Source organism: Podarcis bocagei, assembly GCF_964188305.1.
Source record: "Podarcis bocagei genome assembly, chromosome: 17".
NCBI lineage: Eukaryota > Metazoa > Chordata > Lepidosauria > Squamata > Lacertidae > Podarcis > Podarcis bocagei.
In genome coordinates this window covers 42,321,879-42,341,950 of record NC_138143.1, presented here as the reverse complement: position 1 = coordinate 42,341,950, position 20,072 = coordinate 42,321,879, and the positions used below count along the sequence as shown (strand labels likewise).

Here is a 20,072-nt window from a genome sequence, read left to right as displayed (position 1 = left end):
CTCTACCAATTCCCTTTGCCCCACCAAAGTCGCCCCACACACCCAGCGGTCCTCTGGAATGATATGGGTTTCTTCGGGTGCTCCCTCCCCCTCCAAATATTCAGGTTTGCGTGAGAGAGCGTCCGCCCTAACATTCTCTGGGCCTGGCACATAACAAATCTCAAAGTTAAATTTGGAGAACTCTTGGGCCCATCTCAACTGCCTTTGGTTGAGCACTCGCGCCGTTCTCCAGTACTCTAGATTTTTATGGTCCGTGCACACTTGCACTTTATGTTGTGCACCAACTAGCAGATGCCTCCATCTCCGGAACGCCTCATGAATAGCAAGCAGTTCTCGGTCGTACACCGTGTAGTTCCTCTCGGATTTGTTCAGCTTCCGCGAGAAGAAGGCACACGGACGCCACTCCGACTCCTCCTTCCCCGGCTGCAGAAGAAGCACCGCCCCTATGGCTCTGTCAGATGCGTCTGTTTCAACCCTTAGCTTCTTTCGTAAATCCACATGCAGAAGTTGTTCTTCAGAGGCGAAGGCCCTTTTCAGTTCCTCAAACGCTCGCTCCGCCTCCGCCGTCCATACAAACTTCTTCTTACTGCTGAGACAGTCAGTGATGGGCGCCGTCAGATGGGCGAAGTTGCGGATGAACTTACGATAAAAGTTTCCAAACCCTAGGAACCTCTGCACATCCTTCTTGGTTTTGGGTGTTTTCCATTCCAGCACTGCCTGTACCTTGCCGGGATCCATGGCCAATCCCTTGTCTGACAGGCGGTACCCCAGGAATTCCACCTCCTTGGTATGGAACCGACACTTCTCCAGTTTGACCCACAGCCTGTTGGCTTGCAGTCTGCTCAACACTTCTCTGACGTCTCTCACATGTTGCTCCTCATTCTCAGAATACACCAACACATCATCTAGAAAGGCAACGCAATTCTTGTAGAGCAAAGGGCCCAGCACGTGGTTCATAAAAGATTGAAAACACGCGGAGCCTGCTTGTAATCCAAATGGCATAACGAGGTATTCAAACGCCCCCAAAGGGGTAAACATGGTGGTTTTCCATTCATCCCCTTTCCTTATGCGTATCAGGTTGTACGCCCCCCTTAGATCCAGCTTTGTGAAAATCTTTCCCTTCCTCACCATGGTCAAAATATCATCAATTCTGGGCATAGGGAACGCCACCGGTTCAGTCACTGCATTCAGCCGCCTAAAATCACATACAAGTCTCGGCTTGTCCGCATTTTTTTTGTCCACAAAGAACACTGGGCTCCCCCCTGCTGCTTTGGACTCTCTGATGAAGCCTCTCTTCAGGTTCTTGTCAATGAACCCTCGCAACTCCTGCATTTCCCTGTCTGACATGGCATACAACTTGCCCACGGGAAGCTGTGCTCCAGGGAGTAAATTGATCTGACAATCAAAGGGTCTATGAGGTGGTAGTTGGTCAGCTTCCTTCTCGCTGAACACGTCGCTGAGATCTGCATACTGTGGTGGTACCTTCACCTTCCCCATTACTTCAGTCCCTGCTAGGGTGGCTTGGGCCCCTACTGAACCCTTCTCCCCTTTGCAGTGTTCTAGGCAATGTGCTGAACCAAAGGACACCACTCTTTGATGCCAGCCAACCAGCGGATCATGTAGAGCTAGCCAGCTCATTCCCAAAATAATGGGAGCGCCTCCCAGGGTGGCCACATTAAACGTTATCAGTTCTGTGTGCCTTGCCACCCTCATTATCATTGGGACAGTCTGCAAGCGGACTCCTCCTCCCAACAACTCCCTGCCATCAATCGTGGTCACCTGCAGGGGGTTGCTTAAAGGGATGGTCTGTATCTGGTGTTCAGCAGCAAACTCCTTGCTCATAAAATTGCAGGAGCTGCCTGAGTCCAATAGCGCCTTTATTTTTAGGGGGTGCCCATTCTGCAGCTCTAGCGACACTTCAATCACTAGAGCAGGTCGAGGAGCTTCTGGCACGGGCACTTTCACTGCTCTTTGGCCTGGCTGCAGTGCCCCAATTGTGGCAACCAGGCGTTGGCTTTTACCTGCTCCGCTCCCCCTTCTTCTCCCCCCTCAACAGCTCCCACCATCCCTTGCCATTCCTTCCTCTGGGGGCAGACTCTGGCAAAGTGGCCTGGCTGTTGGCAGAGATAGCATTTCCGGTGGCCCTTTCCCTCCTTCTTAGCTCCCTCGCTGGTTTTTGAAAATGCGCGCGCGCGCGCTGTTCCGATTTCCATCGGCTCTGCCGGCGGGAAAGCTGGCTCAGGAATGTCTGGAATGCGGAACTCCTTCCAACGTTCCCCTCTCCCTTCCCGCCTCTCCAAGGCTCTTGCCTCCTGCCGCGCTCCTATGGTCAGCGCAGATTTGGTCAGCTGATCCATAGACTCCGCCCTGGGGCTCCGTGCCAGCTCGTCTTTCACCCCCGAAGAAAGACCTTCTTCAAATAGCATTTGAACGGGTGCCGCCGATAAATCCCAACTCAGTCTGTGAATCAGCATGGTAAACTCAGTCCAATATTCACGGACAGATCGACTCCCCTGCTTACAAGCCATTAGCTGTCTGCGCACCACCCCTTCCTCACTATCGCTGGAAAACATGATATCCATTGCACGAAAGAACTTCATTGTGTCCTTTAGTATGTCATTGTGCGTTGCCATTAGGGGTCGAACCCAGTCTCTAGCCCCTTTCTCAAGATGCCCAATTACAAAAGCAACTCGCGATTCCTCATCAGGGAACTCATCGAACTGCACATTAAGGGCATATTGCATCTCTGTCCTAAAAGCATGGTAGTCCTTGGGGTCCCCCCCAAATTTCTGCACCAATCCTGGTACCTTTCTGGGGAATTGAGTGGCTCTCCCCTTCTTGTCTGCATCCTGAGCCCTTCTCTCCTCCAGCCTCGCCGTCTGCAGGGCCAGTTGAACCTCCAACGCTCGGTATCTATCTTCCAAGCTTGGACCAGCTCCAGCCCCTGCTCCTCCGGTTCCGGTTGGTTCGCTCATGATGCCTTCTCTTGCACAGGCAGCGTACAAAGACTGTCGGACTGCTGTGAGGGTTTGATTAGCTGCTTGTGCGTGAAAACGTGCTCCCTCAGAGTTTGTGCGCCCCCACAAACCTCCGTGTGTGACGGAGCTCCTCAGACATGTCTGCTCTAGTCACTAGTAGAGTCCGACAGTGGCTGTCTGCGGAAGCGTTTCCAGCAAAGAAGTTCCTTAACGGAAACGCGTCTCCTGGACTCACGGCGTGACAGTTTCCTGCGAGGTATGGGTCTCCCTATGGGAGACTCCGATACCTCCCCACTGTTCTCGCTGGAAGCCTCCCTGAGCCCTCCCTCCTGCTCGCATTCCCTCAGAGACCCACTCCTCCCCCTGCTGGTCCCTGCTTCAGCAGTTGAGTCTCTTTCATCCTGCCTGAGTCCCTCCACCACCTGATGCTCTGATGGCAGTTCCCTGACACAATGCATCATTAAAACACACAAGTTCCATCAGCGTACTAAAACATCCTTAATTGAAATATATAATAAAACAGGAAGAGTGACAATTAAAACAGCTTAGGAAAAATGCCCAAATCACACCCTAGTTAAAAGTATAAAATCAGAAGCCTCAACAGCATGGGGACAGAAGTGTGCCTTGTGGCACCTTGCAAGAGGTAGATAGGTTGTCCCCCAATACTCTGGTAATGGTCATGAAGGTAGGAGCATTGCCACTGGAGAACAGTGCCTCCAACTCCCAAACCACTGAGATGGTCCACAATGACACCACAGCCAGTGGTACCCAAAGCCACTGTAAGATCCATCAGCAGTAGTAGAGTTTCACTCTCCCTGTCTCTCCTTCGAAGGGGGACATCTGTCAGGGCAACCAGGGCCCATAGCATGCCTGAACTCAGATTGGAATAGGTTCAGATAATCTGTTCCAACAGTGCCAGCGGCTGAACCACCCCCACCCCCAAAGGGCATGTTACAAGACTGGGCAGTTGCTGTCAAACACCTCAGGGTCCGGTAGGGCTTTTTCAGAAGTGAGCTTGCCACTACCTCCTTCAAAACAGTTGGGGATTTATCAGATTCAGTGAGTCCCTCACCCTAGCAAGGGGGTGCAGCAGGAACTCAAATTTTACCGAATACTGGTTTGACCATGACAAAGGGATCAATGGTCAGGATCCACCCCCCCGCACCACCAAGGGTGCATTCTGCCTGGTGTGTTGGTCCACCAACAACCTGGGACAGCCCTGGGGTTCTTCAACTTAAGACTACCTCCAACAACTCAGCCAAGGAGGCCACTGGCCAACAGGGTGGATGGAAAGCCAACAGCATCTTCACTCTGACCCAACCCTTGAAAACCCACTCCAAGGAAAGGGGTTTTCTGGCAAGCTGAATGGATCATAGCAACTCCTCCGCCCCAGCCTTCTAACCTCGGTTGGTGTTGCACCAGGGTAGCAGAGCTGAGTCAAATCTACTACTCCCTATTCACATACCCACAGTTATACAGGCAATATATATAATATTGTCCCCACACCCTCAGATATCCCTCGTCCATAATCCAATCATAGATGAGGGTGGTCTTATTATACAATGACCAGACATTGAACAACAGCACCATCAGGTTAGCCGTCTCAGTTCCCTGCCAGGTAGGAAGATTCAAGGGCATAGAATGAAGCCACTGTCCCCTTCTAAAGAAAGTGAAACCATGAAGAACAGCGAACAAAATAAGATAGAAAAGCAAACAATTGTGAGGTGCTGAACTTACCATTCCGGCCATTCTGTTTCAGTGTGTTTGCTGAGAGCTGGATGGCACTTCCATAGCCTGTATTCTGTGGAAACTTCAGGTCTTCCAAGTTTCCATCTGTGCTTAGCCTTGCAACTTCCAACTCTGTTGGTATGAAAAAAGTGAAAAATGAAATGCATGCAAAACATTCCAAAGGATATAACTGATTAGAAATTCAGGCGGCAATCAATATATATAATATTGTCCCCACACCCCCAGATAAAAACGTGAGACCCTGTAAATGGATTCTAGTATGGGCCACAGTTATTACCGTATTTTTCTCTCTATAACACTCACATTTTTTCTCCTAAAAAGTAAGGGGAAATGTCTGTGCGTGTTATTGAGGGAATGTGTGGTCCCTGGAGCCGACTGGCCCGAGTGCAGGGGCAAAAATCAGGCAAAACTCAGATCGCGCGCTGCAAAGAGGAGGCTGCTGCTTTCCTGCATTCTGCCTCAGGGTCTTATTGCCCACCCTCTTCTGTTTTCGGTTGCTTTGTTTACAAAGTTGTAAAAGCTGTTTCCGGTTGCTGTGGTTACAAAGCACAGATCCACATGGATTCTCAGGATTTTTGCATTGGCCTACCCCAAACTCACCGTCAAATCACATGTCTGTGGCCACAGCATGAAGCACCGAAATGATACATCCACTGTTTCATTCAGAATTTTTTTTCTTGTTTTCCTCCTCTAAAAGCTATGTGCGTGTTATGATCAGGTGCGTGTTATAGAGCGAAAAATACGGTAATTTACCGTACATTCCTAATCTGCAAGGTGCATCAGGGAGTGCAATAAAATTCCCTGCAGGAAGCCCTCTTGCACACGCAAATTCACTGCTGTGCAGAGTTTGCTCCCCTCTACATTAGCTGATTTGAAGAGAGAGAGGTGGGCGAGAGAGCCTTGTTTCTCCCATTTACCAACCCCATGCTCAAAGCTTCCTAAAGTGCTGAACGTGGGGCTGACAACATCCCTTGTGATGTGATTCCCAAGCGGAACCGCCCTCCACTAGGGATTTTGAAAGGGAAGCTGCGCCAGCTGCCTACCAGGTGACATCATAAAGATGCCACATGACTGACAGATAGGTGGCCCCTGTCCATCTGTCAGATTGGGCCAGGCTGATCCTGATAAAGTTCTTCAGTCCTTGAAATTCCTCTGCACATTTAACCCAAGCCACCAGATTGTGCCTAGAAAAATTAATTCTGCCAAAATTTAGTATGCAACACTACTTCCTTGACCTACGATTTTGGCCATGCTTTACTGATGCTCCATAGACTGCAAGTCTCACAGAAATTGTTCACAGGCTGTTAAGTGTGAAAACTAAGTAACTCTTGCACAAACTACTTTATATCACTTGTTCTTAGGAAGCCAGTGCCAATGCAAGTGAGTGGATGCTACTGAAACAAGTTTCACCCCAATTATTTCGGCTACTCACGAATGTTTTCCGTGCTCTCCCTCACGATATCAGTCTTGAGAAGGTTGTCAGCCAGTACAAAGGCACTTTCTTCCACGGTGTCCAATAACATGGTCGCTGCACGAAGCTGATCACTTGCAGGGAGATCCCTCCATGCATTTAAAGCTTGCGGCTGCAAGAGGTTATTGACTGTTTCCACCATGGCCTGCGAAGAAGAGGAATAAGATTGATTTCCTGCGAGAGCCCCATCCACTCATTATAGAACGCAATGCACCCAGATTCACTGCCCATCCTTCTCAACTTAATCAATGTTTCTGGCTCTGTGTATGAGATGGACAACTCTCATATCTCCCTACCCATTCACTCCACGCATTTCCCAGATTTGGGATCCAGTCTTTGCCCTGAACCCATTTTTGCCAGCCTCCATTTTCTGCAGCGCCTTGCCTTGCTGACGTCTTCACAGCTCTCTACTTGACTGAGGTGACAGCCTTGTTCCTAATTGTTCTTTATATATAGAAAAAACCTAACCAGAAACTTTCCTTTAAGTGGCAATATTGGTTTTTAACAGGGACCTAAAAAGAAACATTGAATCAATGACAGTGACGGAAAGCTCTGTGGACCTGGATTAGGTAATTACTGTCTGCAGCTAAGAAACTGCACTTGGCAAAGAGGCAATCACTCTCTTGCTTGGAAGACTCAGGCCTTGTAAATGACTCAGCTTTACTTGTCACACAACACTTCATGCCTGCAGAAGTTCCTCAGTTCGTTTCTGTGGACTTGTACAAGTGGTTTGTTCTTTAAGAGATCAAGGTGTATCTGCAAGTCTTTGTTGACAGGGGATACACACTTCTTCCCTGTGAGTCCCTTCACAAGCAGATTGTGTCACGTTCTCAAGTGAAGGAATGGGAAATGAGATGCAATATACGTTCACCAATACATTCTGCAGCAAAATAAATATATGAACTGCAACCCATGCACCGCTGAGATCTGAAGTGGCACTATCTCTTGACAAAGGGGATCTTGGGAGTGGTGCTTGCTATCTCACTTTATTGTGGCCATGAAATAAGTAAAAGCTGTTTGACAGCGCAGCGGACCACCTCAGTGGCAGTCTGTACTGACTGGTCATTTCTCACTAGTCTTGGCTGGCAAGGAGGAGTCTATGAGCAATAAAAATGGACACATGTTCTTATGTGAAAATTAAATGCTTAGGAATAAACAATGGCATGTTTCTTTGTCTGTGTGACTGCAGGACTTGAAATCACATTCCTGCTGACCCAAATGAAAAGCAGATTTTCCTTGCTGTAAATATACATTAAACTCAAAACTGCTGAACTTCAACAATGGGCCACCGATCCACAAAAACCTTTCTGTGATTCAAGTTGAGAGGCTGTGACTAACTCAAGGTCACCCAGTTTGCTTCGTGGCCCAGTGAGGATTTGAACCCAGGTCCTGCCTGACACTCTAACCACTACACCACACTGGCTCTCATAGTGGCCTTGGAAAAGGAGACTGTTTTTAGCTTCTTGACGCTGAGGTCCAGCGCCAAGGGCCTTCTGGCTGCTCCCTCACTGCGAGAAGTGAGGTTACAGGGAACCAGGCAGAGGGCCTGGCATGTATCAGAGAGTTGGGATTAGGTTTGAATCTCCTGGCATGTTGCATCCATGGCAAATTTAATACAAGTCTGAACACATGATACAGTGATATTTTGTCAGCCTGATATGCTGTAGTCACTCAATCTCTCACCCATGGAAAAAACCCCTCTGAGTCAAATATTTCTGTGAAGCTGTAAGCTCATAACGCACCAAAAACACAACACCCACAACCTGTTGTGTAAGCTTTGCTTAAATGATCTGCTGCAACTGTGATTTCCTGGAGCTCTATAAATGGTATTTTTCTGCACTTGGTATCAGTATTTATCTTACCCTTCCTTCCTTCAGTTGTTTTCCCCTCATTATTTACTTTTCTTCTTAAGAATAAAAAAAGTCTATTTCCCCCCATTACAAATTCTATGTGGTTTTGGTGTCCACTGATGGTGCTGTAATAATAAGGAACACAAAGCCAAACTATGATAAACCCAGCGGGGAGGAATGTGCAAGTACCTGGACGTAGGCTCTGCAGGAACGCTCCCGTTTCTGAAGCTGGATCCATACAGATGGTTGTTATAAACACAGAATAAAAAAGTTAGTGACAGGAGAATGCAAAATTATATCAAACATCTACTGCAAAACTCGTTTCTCTTACAACTTGTTTCCAAGAAAGCACACTAAGCTAGGCAGTAGCAGTCTTTCAGTATCACTGAGGACAAGTTACCTGCTTAATTGTTATTTATAAGAAAAGTACTAAGACAAGCAGTAAACAAAGAATCATAGAATTGTAGAGTAGGGGCCACGAGAGATAATATTTTCAGTCAAAACTCTTTTAAAAAGAATTCCTTCATCCAACGACCAACTCAAGCTTATTTTGAAGATTTCCCTGAAATTGCTCCTTGTATCTGGTCATAGTTTTGAGATGTCCACCTCTGAGCACTACAAATAAAGGCTTCTGGATATGCAAATTTTTTTCCTCTGGGCTACTTATGAAGTACTACTACCATATGAATTCAGGCCCCAAGAGACCTCATCGCCACACCAAAATAACCATCATTTTGCTGACTCAGATGTCATTTGCAGGATCATATGAACTCCATTTCATTGAACATTGGTGCCCTGATCCAGAGAATGCTATTCATTTGTGCATCACGACCCCCAAATAACCAATTTACTTTCAATGGGGCAAAAGTTTGGATGCGCCCATGGAGGTGCAGTTCTTCCAGATATTTATATACCACCTAATATAAAAACAACCTCTAAGCGATTTACAAAACGACATTCTGCCGGGCATCCAATTTACCCTTGCCACTCCTGATTTCGTTCTCTGGATTTTGTGAAAAGCCATTACATTCTGGAGAATAATGCGAGGAAAAAGAGCAATTGAATGACTAAGAATGTAAGCTGACTCAGAATTCAACACTCTTTAGCACAGCCTTCAGATGTTTTGGATTACAAGCCCTACCCTGAAATCTGATTTAGCATCTCAATGCCAAAGCCTACCCAATGCAGCAAGGTCCATTGAATATTGAGAGAGGTTAAATGAATACCTCAAAAGTCAAGGTTCAAGGGCAGAAATCTGGCTGAGTCTGGAATAACCTTGTGAAGTGAAAGGATATGAAAGAAGGTTTTACATCTAGATGTTAGGATAGAGAGGATAAAGAAAACAGGAAAACAGGAAGACAGAATGAGAGATAAAGGAGGTGCTGTGGGATTGATAGAAGTCAATGTCTTGTTGTTGCTGCTTTAGTGTTTATAATATTAACTTGTAAGATATGGATTTGTTTGGTTTTTTGTTTTGTTTTTGTTGTCTTTTTTAGTTTCCGAATGTTGATTTTTGTGTGTTGTGTATTGTTATCTTTTGATATCTTTCGTGTTGTTGTTGTGTGGAAAATACTAATAAAATTCATATTTAAAAAATGAATATTGGGAGAGGTTTGGGTGGGGACAGGAAAGTCATCTTCCATCCAACCCTTCAGTGGGAACGTCTCTGAATCCAACTCATTACGATTATACATTTTATTCAATTCCTATTTCATATTCAAGAACTAATCTTTACCCCTTCTGCTTTAATCAACAATGTGCTGAACGCCGCAACAGAACCCACAATTTACGCAGATTATATTGTTTTTTTAAACAAGCTGAGAAAACAAACTTATTTTAGATGATTTAACTTATAAGGCAGGAATCTGAATTAAAGGATTTAATTATGCAAGCTATCAGAAAGTTAGAAAATCTGCCTAACAGAACACAATCTGGGGAAATATATGACAGATTGAAGGCGAATGAAGAACAGCAAAAGTATTTGGAAACATATAAAATATATAAACAGCTTGACTTCTCAAAATAAATATTTGTTTGACAAGATAGGTAAATCATTTGGCCACTATCCATATGATGAGCAAAAGAAAAAAAAAATAAAGGAATATAATGAGTTTGTTGTTAAATCATAAGCAATGTTATAAGAATGTGAAAATTAGTTTAAAAAGCTTTCCGCAATTACATTTCTTAAACAAGAGAGAATAAAGTAATTCTAAAAGGTGTTAATAGTTCAAAGCTAATGAGAGGGGACATGGAATTCACTGATGTGAAAGATAAGGCTACAGGTTCAGGAGGTTTTTCTGCAGTTTTATTCCAACTGTTTAAAAATAAAAATACCATCTCCACAGTGTCTGTTATAAATTAATGTTAATCCCTGATAATCTTCCAACCTGTCTGGAAGAAGCAAGTATGACTGCTATTCCTTGAACCAGACAGCAGCTTGGAACTTACCTGATCAAGGGTGCTGAAACAAAACTAGGTCCCCAATTTAGAGCCAGCGAATTTGGTGGCTCATTTCAGCAACGCAGGTGAGGAACATGTGACCCTCCTATCAGCCTCTGCCAGCAAAGCGAATGAACATCAACTCCATGCTGGGAGTTGATGTCCAACAACATCTGGAAGGCCACAGGTTCTCCATCTTTGAAGCAGCAGCATTCTGTGAGCCATGTGGAAAAAAATATGGTGGCCGACTATGTCATGGCGAATCATTCCAACAAAGCAATTAATTTTTTTCCCCTGTGCTGAGTTTAACCACTTGACTTTCAGCCCAACACCCCAACACATATATCAGTTTTCTATGTACTGTATATTTCTACTTGGATATCTACCTACCTACCTATCATCTACCTATCATCTATCTATCTATCTATCTATCTATCTATCTATCTATCTATCTATCATCTATCTATCATCTATCTATCTATCTATCATCTATCTATCATCTATCTATATCTATATCTATCATCTATCTATTTTGAAAACATATGTAGGTGTTTTTTTTAAAATCTCATTAAAATAAAACAACAAGATAAATTAAGTAGCATGAATACCCAATACAATATTTTACTTAAATGATATACCAAATGGCTGGCATCAAGAGCCAGTAAAGGCCCCACTAAACAGGTACAATGTAAGCCCCTTTTCTTTGGGGAAAAGATTATTCCAAAGAATGGGCTCCACAAGAAAAATAGTCCTCTGCCAGGTCACTGAAAGATGAGTTTCTGCAAAGTGTGGCCACAACCAAGAGAGCCTAAGAAGATTACTTTAGTGACTGAGCAGGTCTGAACAGGAGAAGGTGTTCCCTTCAAATTGTTTTGTGCCAGAGTGCCTTGTCAAACATTTAGCCTACTCAAATAAGCTATTCCTCCACCCTCAAACTTATATATAATACACTGGCAAACTTCAAAGTAGTCCACCACGCCATTTTCAAACTATATACAGTAGGACCTATTCTCCCACCTCAAATTCTCGTTATAATGGAGGGATGTGATTCAGCTGACTGACCCCTAACATGGGGCCACTATAGCAGGACTTCTTAGAGTCACCTGGATTTTAAAATTGCTCATAAAAAGCTGTCTAATGAGATGCTTTACCAGACAGCAGTAAGTACAACTGCCATGTTCTCTTTGTCTCGCTGTCTTGAGGTGAAGCGAGAAGCTGCTGGCACCCTCCCCACCACCAAAGCCTTGCTTACTGAGGTCGGGCAACTGGTTCTTCTGACAAGATCTCAGAGAACTTTTGTGAGATGGTGATCTGTGGGGGCAGCACCCTGCAAGATTCTGCCACCTGAGGCGGCTGCTTCAGCCCACCTCATGGGCGGGCTGGCCCTGTATCTTTGACTGCAAATACGAGGGAATACTAAGGGACGCAGGTTGCGCTGTTGGTTAAATCACAGAGCCTAGGACTTGCCGATCGGAAGGTTGGCGGTTCGAATCCCCGCAATGACGGGGTGAGCTCCCGTTGCTCGGTCCCAGCTCCTGCCCACCTAGCAGTTCGAAAGCACGTCAAAGTGCAAGTAGATAAATAGATAACGCTCCGGCGGGAAGGTAAACGGCATTTCCGTGCGCTGCTCTGGTTCACCAGAAGCAGCTTAGTCCTGCTGGCCACATGACCCGGAAGCTGTACGCCGGCTCCCTTGGCCAATAAAGCGAGATGAGCGCCGCAACCCCAGAGTCAGCCACGACTGGACCTAGTGGTCAGGGATCCCTTTACCTTTATGATAGGTAAGGAGGGAATACTGTCTTACTTTGGGTGGTACTAGGGTAATGACTGTGTTGATTTTCACTCATCAATGGTCAGATAAGGTGGTGGAGTCACATTATCCACAAAGGTTTAATCTTTGCCCATTGAACTCTACCAGCTTGGAAGTGTGTTTGTGACGCTGCGCACCAGGAGCAGTCAGTGGTTTCCACAGGCCACGTTTCTGCCTAATGAGAATCACTGGCTGAGATGACATTGGAGTTGGTGCTGAAGTCTCATGCAATGATGGCTCTGTGAGATATGCACATCCAGACAGACATTGCTGTGTCCGAGTCTGGTCCAGATATAGCTGCAGAATCTTTGCATTCAGTGTGATGAGGAGACCATGGTTGTAATGATGTCCGAGCTGCAAGCCATGGATTGTTTCCTGCTCACGTATTGACAGGGGAAATGTCTCGAACCACATGCTCACCTCTGCCTTTCCTGGCTAATAAAAATTTGTAAGGAGAGGCTGCTTTCCAGTTATCATGCCGTTCACAATTATTATTAATTTTGGTGCTCTATAACATTTTAAATGATGACAGGGAAGCTGTCTATGCCTCTTAAGGAGGCTGTTATCCATTCGCTCCCCAGGGGATCTTTGAGTGTTGATAACCCAGTAAATCACGGTCCAGTATCTGAGCTCCCGTTTCCAAGCAACATAATTGAGCATAGGGTTGCTTAGCAACTCCAGGCATACCTAGATGATAAAAACATTCTTAATCTTTTTTTAGCTTGGCTTTTGCTTAGGCTCTGAGAACAAAACTGTTTTCGTGGTCTTATTAGACGGTCCCCGTATGCAGATCAACAAGAGAAACTGCACCATCTCCAGAACTTTGGAGGCAATGGGTTATTGGGTACTGTTAAAGCAGTGGCACAAACCAGTGGCCATGCAAGAACCTGACCCACAATGACTTCGCCAAGGACTAGCAGCCAATTAAATGTCTTAGGACTGAACTACAAAAGCAGCAGGAGGAGGAGGTAACAGAATGGACTGTACCACTTCAGAATACAATGGGTGTGTGTATGTGTCATGTTTTTTAATGTTGCCCTACATGAAAAAGCTCACTGCAAACAGAAAAAAGCACCTTAGCAAGAAAACCTTTCTCCCTCATGTGCCATATAAAACACAGGGTCATTAAAAATGGTACAGTGGTGCCTCGCAAGATGAAATTAATCCGTTCCGCGAGTCTCTTTGTCTAGCGGTTTTTTCGTCTTGCGAAGCAACCCTATTAGCAGCTTAGCAGCTATTAGCGGTTTAGCGGCTATTAAAGGCTTAGCAGCTTAGCAGCTAAAAGGCTATTAGCGGCTTAGCGGCTTAGAAAAAGGGGGGGAAGCGAAAAAAAATCGCAAGACTCGCAAGACGTTTTCGTTTTGCGAAGCAAGCCCATAGGGAAATTTGTCTTGCGAAGCGCATCGAAAAACGGAAAACCCTTTCGTCTAGTGGGTTTTTCGTCTTGTGAGGCGTTCGTCTTGCGGGGCACCACTGTATCCTCCGCTTGCAGTATGAAGTGATAAAGTCTGTTATTCCACCTTGATATTCAACCTCTGCAGCGACAGGGGTGAGTAACCGTTGTCCCTGCATACATTGGATTCCAACAACATTAGCAGAGCCATTGGTTTTCGATTTTCATGCTATAAGTTTAGACCTCATCCCAGTCAATTAATCAAATGCATTTCAATTGACAAATGATTATTAATTACAATTAAGTCATCAGCAATTAATTAGATATACAAAACTGGTGTATGGATAAGGAAAAAAGTATTTTTTCTTCAGAATTATAATGACACAATTATAATTCTGCAACAGAAGGAAGAGATTCCCTCCCGCATAAAACAGAAGAAGGAATGTCCCTTTTGTTTTTGCTTTTACTTTGCAAAGTGCTTTGGGATTCACTTGAATGCAAAGCAGCATATAAAACAATAAATAAAACAAATCATTCTAAAATGGGACCTGTCACCCTTATTTTTTCTAACAATTTGTATCAAAGATAAATGGAAAACCTAATGCTCAAGTAATCTTCTTAAATGATAAAATATTTTAATTGATCTCTCTAATTTATTGGTAGCGCAGTTCTCTACATGCCTATGCAGTAGTAAGTCCAACTGAGTTCAAAGCTTTTTATTTGTTAAGGTAAATGGGTTAGTATTTTATGTACATAGATTTTTTAAATGCATTTTATTAAATAAATAAATCCAACTGCTTGTCTGATTGTGCAACCGATTTCCACTTGCACAGTGAGACTTTTCCTTCCTCCCGTTTCCACTGCAGCCCCACACCTGCACTCCTCCCTCCCAAAAATATGTGGTCCGGAAAGTTCCGCAACCCTCCAGATCAGATTTTGGGTGTGCATGAAGGGCCTGCAGTGGGGAGGAAGGGAAATCTATTTTTGTGGCGCTGGAGATTGCCCACCGTGGCTAAACTTTCACTGCAACCTCGTGGGTCACTCTCAAAGGAAGCCACGCTAGTGAGTCTTTCCCTCCATTGCTATTCCATATTGTATGTGGAAGAGGTGTAACACCATGTCCCCAACTACCCTACCCTTTCCCACTTATCCAAGAGGACAATAGTCTTGGTTCTTAATTGTTCCAAGTTAGGGTGGCGAAAGAAAATTAAGAAAAGCAAACTAAAGCAATCCAGAAAAGATTACGGTGATCAAAGCAGATCTTGGGTTGCCTTTAAATTAGATCTTCTTCTTTTTATTACATTTTTTCAACCTGTGGTGGACACAGACAGGAGTGCTTTTGATCAATTTCATTGGTGACCTTTCTTTTATCACTTTATCTTTTATCACTCCTTTACGAGCTGACAACCCGTAGCTCATTATGATGAATCATTTTTTAAAAAACTATATCCCACCTAGTTTCCCAAAGGAATAGGAGAAGCAATCAGGGCCCGAAAGAATGCTGTCTGAGGCAGTTGCTACATTTCCCCTATCGAGTGGTCTGGCGCTGTCCACCACCAACAGATAGAGAACATCGAGGTCAACAGAACTGCATATATGGGGAGGACGAAAGTCCTGGCTGTTTCCCCATCTATCTGCTGTTGTTTCCTCTTCACTATTGTTAATTTCCCCTGTTCTTCCCTGTCAGGGAACTGACATCGGAGCCAGAGGCGAAGGGAAGGCTCTCAGATGATGCTGGCGAAGGACCCAGCACCAGGGGGAGAAACAGCTCAGTAGAGGGTGAAGCCAATCAGCGCAACACCAGGGATAAAGGGGGGCAGACGGGGGAAGTGGAGAGAGGGCTCCAGGACTCTTCACTGGACATCAGTGAGGAGAGCCCAGGTCCTCCGCTGCCCACGCCTTCCCTGCGCAGAAGACTCCCGCGCAGTGAGAGGAGGAGGAGACTGGGTGTCAAACAACTTTTATGTTGGAAGAGGTTCAAGAAACGCCCACTGACGGATTCTGCCAGTGACTGAGGCAGCCACGATGAGAAGGGGCTGCGCAGTCAGAAAGGTTTAACTAGGGAAATTAACCGAGAAAGGCACCAGCTTACGCACGAGTAACTCATACTCACTACATTCCCAGTCCCAAAATTTAGGAAAAATAAGCTGAGATTTCAGCCACCTTCAGTTCCCGCTGCATATTGCTGTCAGAGCCTTCAGAATTCTCAACAGGAAAATTCTTACTAATCTGGAAGAGGGGAAAAGGATGGGGGAGGCAGGCTGCAACTGCCTATTCCCTATAGGTTTGATTTTTATCTCCTCCAGCAATGCCTACTGGTGCAGGAGTTACTCAGACGGCCACTATAGTTCTGGGAGCGCTGCCAACACGGCTCTCTCAAGTTACTCTATAGTATATACATCGCCAGGGAAGTATTATTCTGCTATGCGCTCCTACTATCCGCTGGGACAAAGCTACAAAGAGCTGTCTCACGCTGGCCCTGCATTCTAATGTTATCCGAAGCCCGAATTGTTCTTGGAATAAACAAATATTTCGCAGGGAGTCCAAAGATGATCTGTTTTGATCGCAGCAAAACGGAAGAGTAATGAAACCCCCTCTATACAAGATTGGATCCAAAAGCTGACAGAATATGCCGAATTAGACGGTTTATCAGAAAAAATGAAGAATAAATCAAAACAGGAATTTGTTTCAAAATGGGAGGTTTTCAAAGAATATCTGAAAAATAAATATAGTAGTTTAAATTCTGTTGCAGCAGTTGAGGAACTTCAGATATAGTTGCAAGGTAGATATAAGAAATTAGATTTATTGAGAATAAGTTTAATTATGATAAAAGTGTGTATTGGCAATAAGTAATATGAATTTGAAATATGGAATAGACGGGTTGGGTCTTTAGTGTTAAGACCAATAGATGTTTTATTGTTTGCTAAGAAAATTATGTGTCTATGGTTATTTTTGTAATTTGGTATTTGGTTTTTTTTTCTTGTTGTATAAATAAAAAACTTTATTTTTTAAAAAAAGAAAAAGATGATCTGTTAAGTTAGCAGAGTGCGGAGGTCCTCAGCTCCCGTGACAGATGCAAGAGGACTTCTCACAGCGAAAAGCAGAAGAGAAAGACAAAGACGGCGGTGGCTTCATTGGCCATTACATGTATTACTTACCTTGTTTAAGCTACGCGCAGCGCTGTCTTTTCCGCCGGGTGTCAAGTTTCGCAGCTGCACGTCCAGCAAACCCACCAACTGATCCATGGCGCGAACGGAGTAGGTGATGTCTCCGGCGTTCAGGTGGCTTTTGGTTTGCTCGGCAAGTTCTCTAGCGACGTTGGCAGCTGTCTCTCCCGATTTCAACTACGGTTCAAAGAATGCGAGAAAGCGTCAAGATATTTCACTGCCTCGGCTAAAAACCGAGTTTGCGCTCTGGTATTAGGGAGGTTTGGGATCGTGACAGCTTCACAACAGCAACATTTGCCTAGAGCTTTCATGCGTTTGAAGTGCTTCACGTACATTATCGGGTTATAATCTTTACAACATCCCTGTAAAGTCCGTCAGTATTATCACCTCCCCATTTAGCACATTCATGCGCGTGCGCTTAGAGGCTTAAGGCCACCTAGTGAGTTCAGGACAGAAACAAGATTCAAACCAAGGATTTCCTGATTCACAGCTTGGTTGTATTTATGTAAAAAAGCGTCATAACAGGCTTTAGTTGTATATGCAAATGTTCTTCATTAATGCTCTGCATCAGTGCTTTCTAAAACTTGGTCCTCCACTTGTTGTTTTTTTTTTTTTTGACTACAACTCCCATCACCCCCAGCTAGCAAAACCAGTAGTCAGGGATGATGGGAGTTGTAGTCCAACAACACCTGGAGAGTCAAGTTTAGAAAGCACTGCTCTATTTCAATGTCTTAAATTATAAAATCAATTCTGAAAAATTCTAAGTCTTCTACAACCCGAAGATGTCATCCTCCACTCAGTTAGCTGCTTTTCTTGGGACTATCATGAATTAACCTACAACTACAGCTACAACAACAACATAACCTTACTCAGCCTCCCTTACAGCAAAATCATATACATGCCTATTCAGAAGTAAGTCCCATTTAATTCTGGGAGATTTACTACCAGGTAAGTATATATAGAAGTAAAGCTTTATTACCTCTTTATGCATAAATACCCTCCCTCTTTAGTCATTTTGAGAATGTATTTTTATCTTTTTGGATGATGCCTTTTGTGTTTGTTCTTTTCCATTGCCAAGGCTGAAGATGATCAACAGGCAGGAACTGCCTTTTAATTTCTCCATTAAAGGAGGATGCCTTTGATTAAAGAAGGACGCCTGTTGAGATTCATAAATCAGCACTAGCAGTGAAACTTCACAGTAGATTGAGGCACAATATAGTGGCAGTTCTTCTTTATTTTCCTTCTCTCGGTACTAGCCTGATGTGCAGTTACAAAACTGAAAGGATGGTTTTGAGCATTAGTGCTTAGAACCACCTTATGGGGGGAAATATCTATATCAGAGGATCTCAGACTGAAATCTGCTGAGAGTCTGAGAGTCCTGCTCCTGCCTCTCTCCACCAGGCCTAGGGCAGGGTCTGACAGACTACAAAAAGACGGCTGTTGCCCGGCAGAGAATACTGTTTACATTCTTTTAAACTGCTTTTTAATGTGTGTGTTTTTTTAATTTTTAAAAATTATTTAAAACCCTTTTTATGTGGGGTTGTTTTTGGTGTGGTAGGGGTAAGTAACCACAGTTCTAAACACCAGATATTTTTTTTTTAGGACATCTGTTTGGTGAAGACAGTGACTCTCCCTGGAGACTATTCTTAATTATTTGTGAAACAAATGTTCGTTTTGAAATAGATGCAGGGGCTGATTATCACAGGACTCATCTACGCAGCTGCAAATAAACATTTACAATTTATTACAATTTTCACAGCGTTTTTTTATATGTTGTGTAGATTCTACCACAGTTATTTCAGAGAAGACCTGCACATGACTTCAGAACCCCCCAGATTAGCAATAGGCAGAAATCATTTTACATAGCCCATGGGGTATTCTTGATTGTTTTGGCTGCTTCACCACAGAAACAAGCTAGAAAGATGAGCAGTTTGTATTCACCATGTATGCGACGGAAGGCTGGATCCTGAATAATCTCTACAATTGTGTAGCTGCCACAATAGGAAAACACATTTGAGTAGATTTTTTAAAAAAGCTTAATGGGAAAATATGTACTTCAAACACCTAGAAGAGTCATTTTCAAACTGGATGACTCAATAAGCCTTTGGCACACAACCATGACAAACTAGAGCACTAAAGTGACAACACAACCTTTCTGAGTTTCTCTTTTCAGCACTGCCATTTGGGATCACAAGTACACCCAAAACCTTTCAAAGAAAGGACTTTTTAAGAGTTCTAAGAGGATTCATTGATGAAACCTTAATACATCACTAGAAGATCAAGACCAGATGTTGGCCATCAACTTGAATCAAATCCATGAATCCAGTCTCAAGCTAAACAAGGATAAATGCTTTTTTTTTTGCCAAGATGAAATAAAGTTTTTTTGGCAGATAATCACACAATATGAGACAAAGCCATGCCCAGAGAAAACAAATTGTTATCTTCCTATGTAAATGCCATCCCAGAGCCAAGAGCACTGATTAACCCCATTGCCTTCTTGGTATAGTCAACACTCTCAAACTAGGTTAATATTTCCAAGACATCTCCACAAAGTCAAAACCACTACACCTACTACTGAAATACCATGCTCTAATTTTGGGGTCCAGGTTTGAAGTCTGCTTTTAAGAGGATTTATATGATAATCAGCAGACTTCACTAAGAGAACCACCTTATTTACTAGGAATGTGCATTCCACCCCAAATTTGATGAAGAAAATAACCGACAGACCCCAGCTACTGTCCTGGGACAAAATAAAACACTCAGATCATGTTCATAGAATCATAGAATCATAGAATCATAGAATCATAGAGTTGGAATAGACCACAAGGGCCATCGAGTCCAACCCCCTGCCAAGCAGGAAACACCATCAGAGCACTCCTGACATATGGTTGTCAAGCCTCTGCTTAAAGACCTCCAAAGTAGGAGACTCCACCACACTCCTTGGCAGCAAATTCCACTGTCAAACAGCTCTTACTGTCAGGAAGTTCTTCCTAATCTTTAGGTGGGATCTTCTTTCTTGTAGTTTGGATCCATTGCTCCGTGTCTGCTTCTCTGGAGCAGCAGAAAACAACCTTTCTCTCTCCTCTATGTGACATCCTTTTATATATTTGAACATGGCTATCATATCACCCCTTAACCTCCTCTTCTCCAGGCTAAACATGCCCAGCTCCCTTAGCCGTTCCTCATAAGGCATCGTTTCCAGGCCTTTGACCATT

At 44.1% G+C, this 20,072-nt stretch overlaps 1 protein-coding gene across 22 annotated transcripts in view; it reads right to left on the bottom strand.

The window, feature by feature from the left end:
- Positions 1-20,072, bottom strand: part of ADGRL3 (adhesion G protein-coupled receptor L3) — a 548,667-nt gene that overhangs the window by 138,642 nt on the left and 389,953 nt on the right. For all 22 annotated transcript variants that reach the window (XM_081176098.1, XM_081176093.1, XM_081176095.1 and 19 more), the window contains 4 exons: positions 16,849-17,034; positions 8,238-8,276; positions 6,160-6,343; positions 4,716-4,838 (listed from right to left, as the gene is read on the bottom strand). In XM_081176098.1, the coding sequence (XP_081032224.1) occupies positions 4,716-4,838; positions 6,160-6,343; positions 8,238-8,276; positions 16,849-17,034 (532 nt within the window). The remainder of the gene's footprint in view (positions 1-4,715; positions 4,839-6,159; positions 6,344-8,237; positions 8,277-16,848; positions 17,035-20,072) is intronic.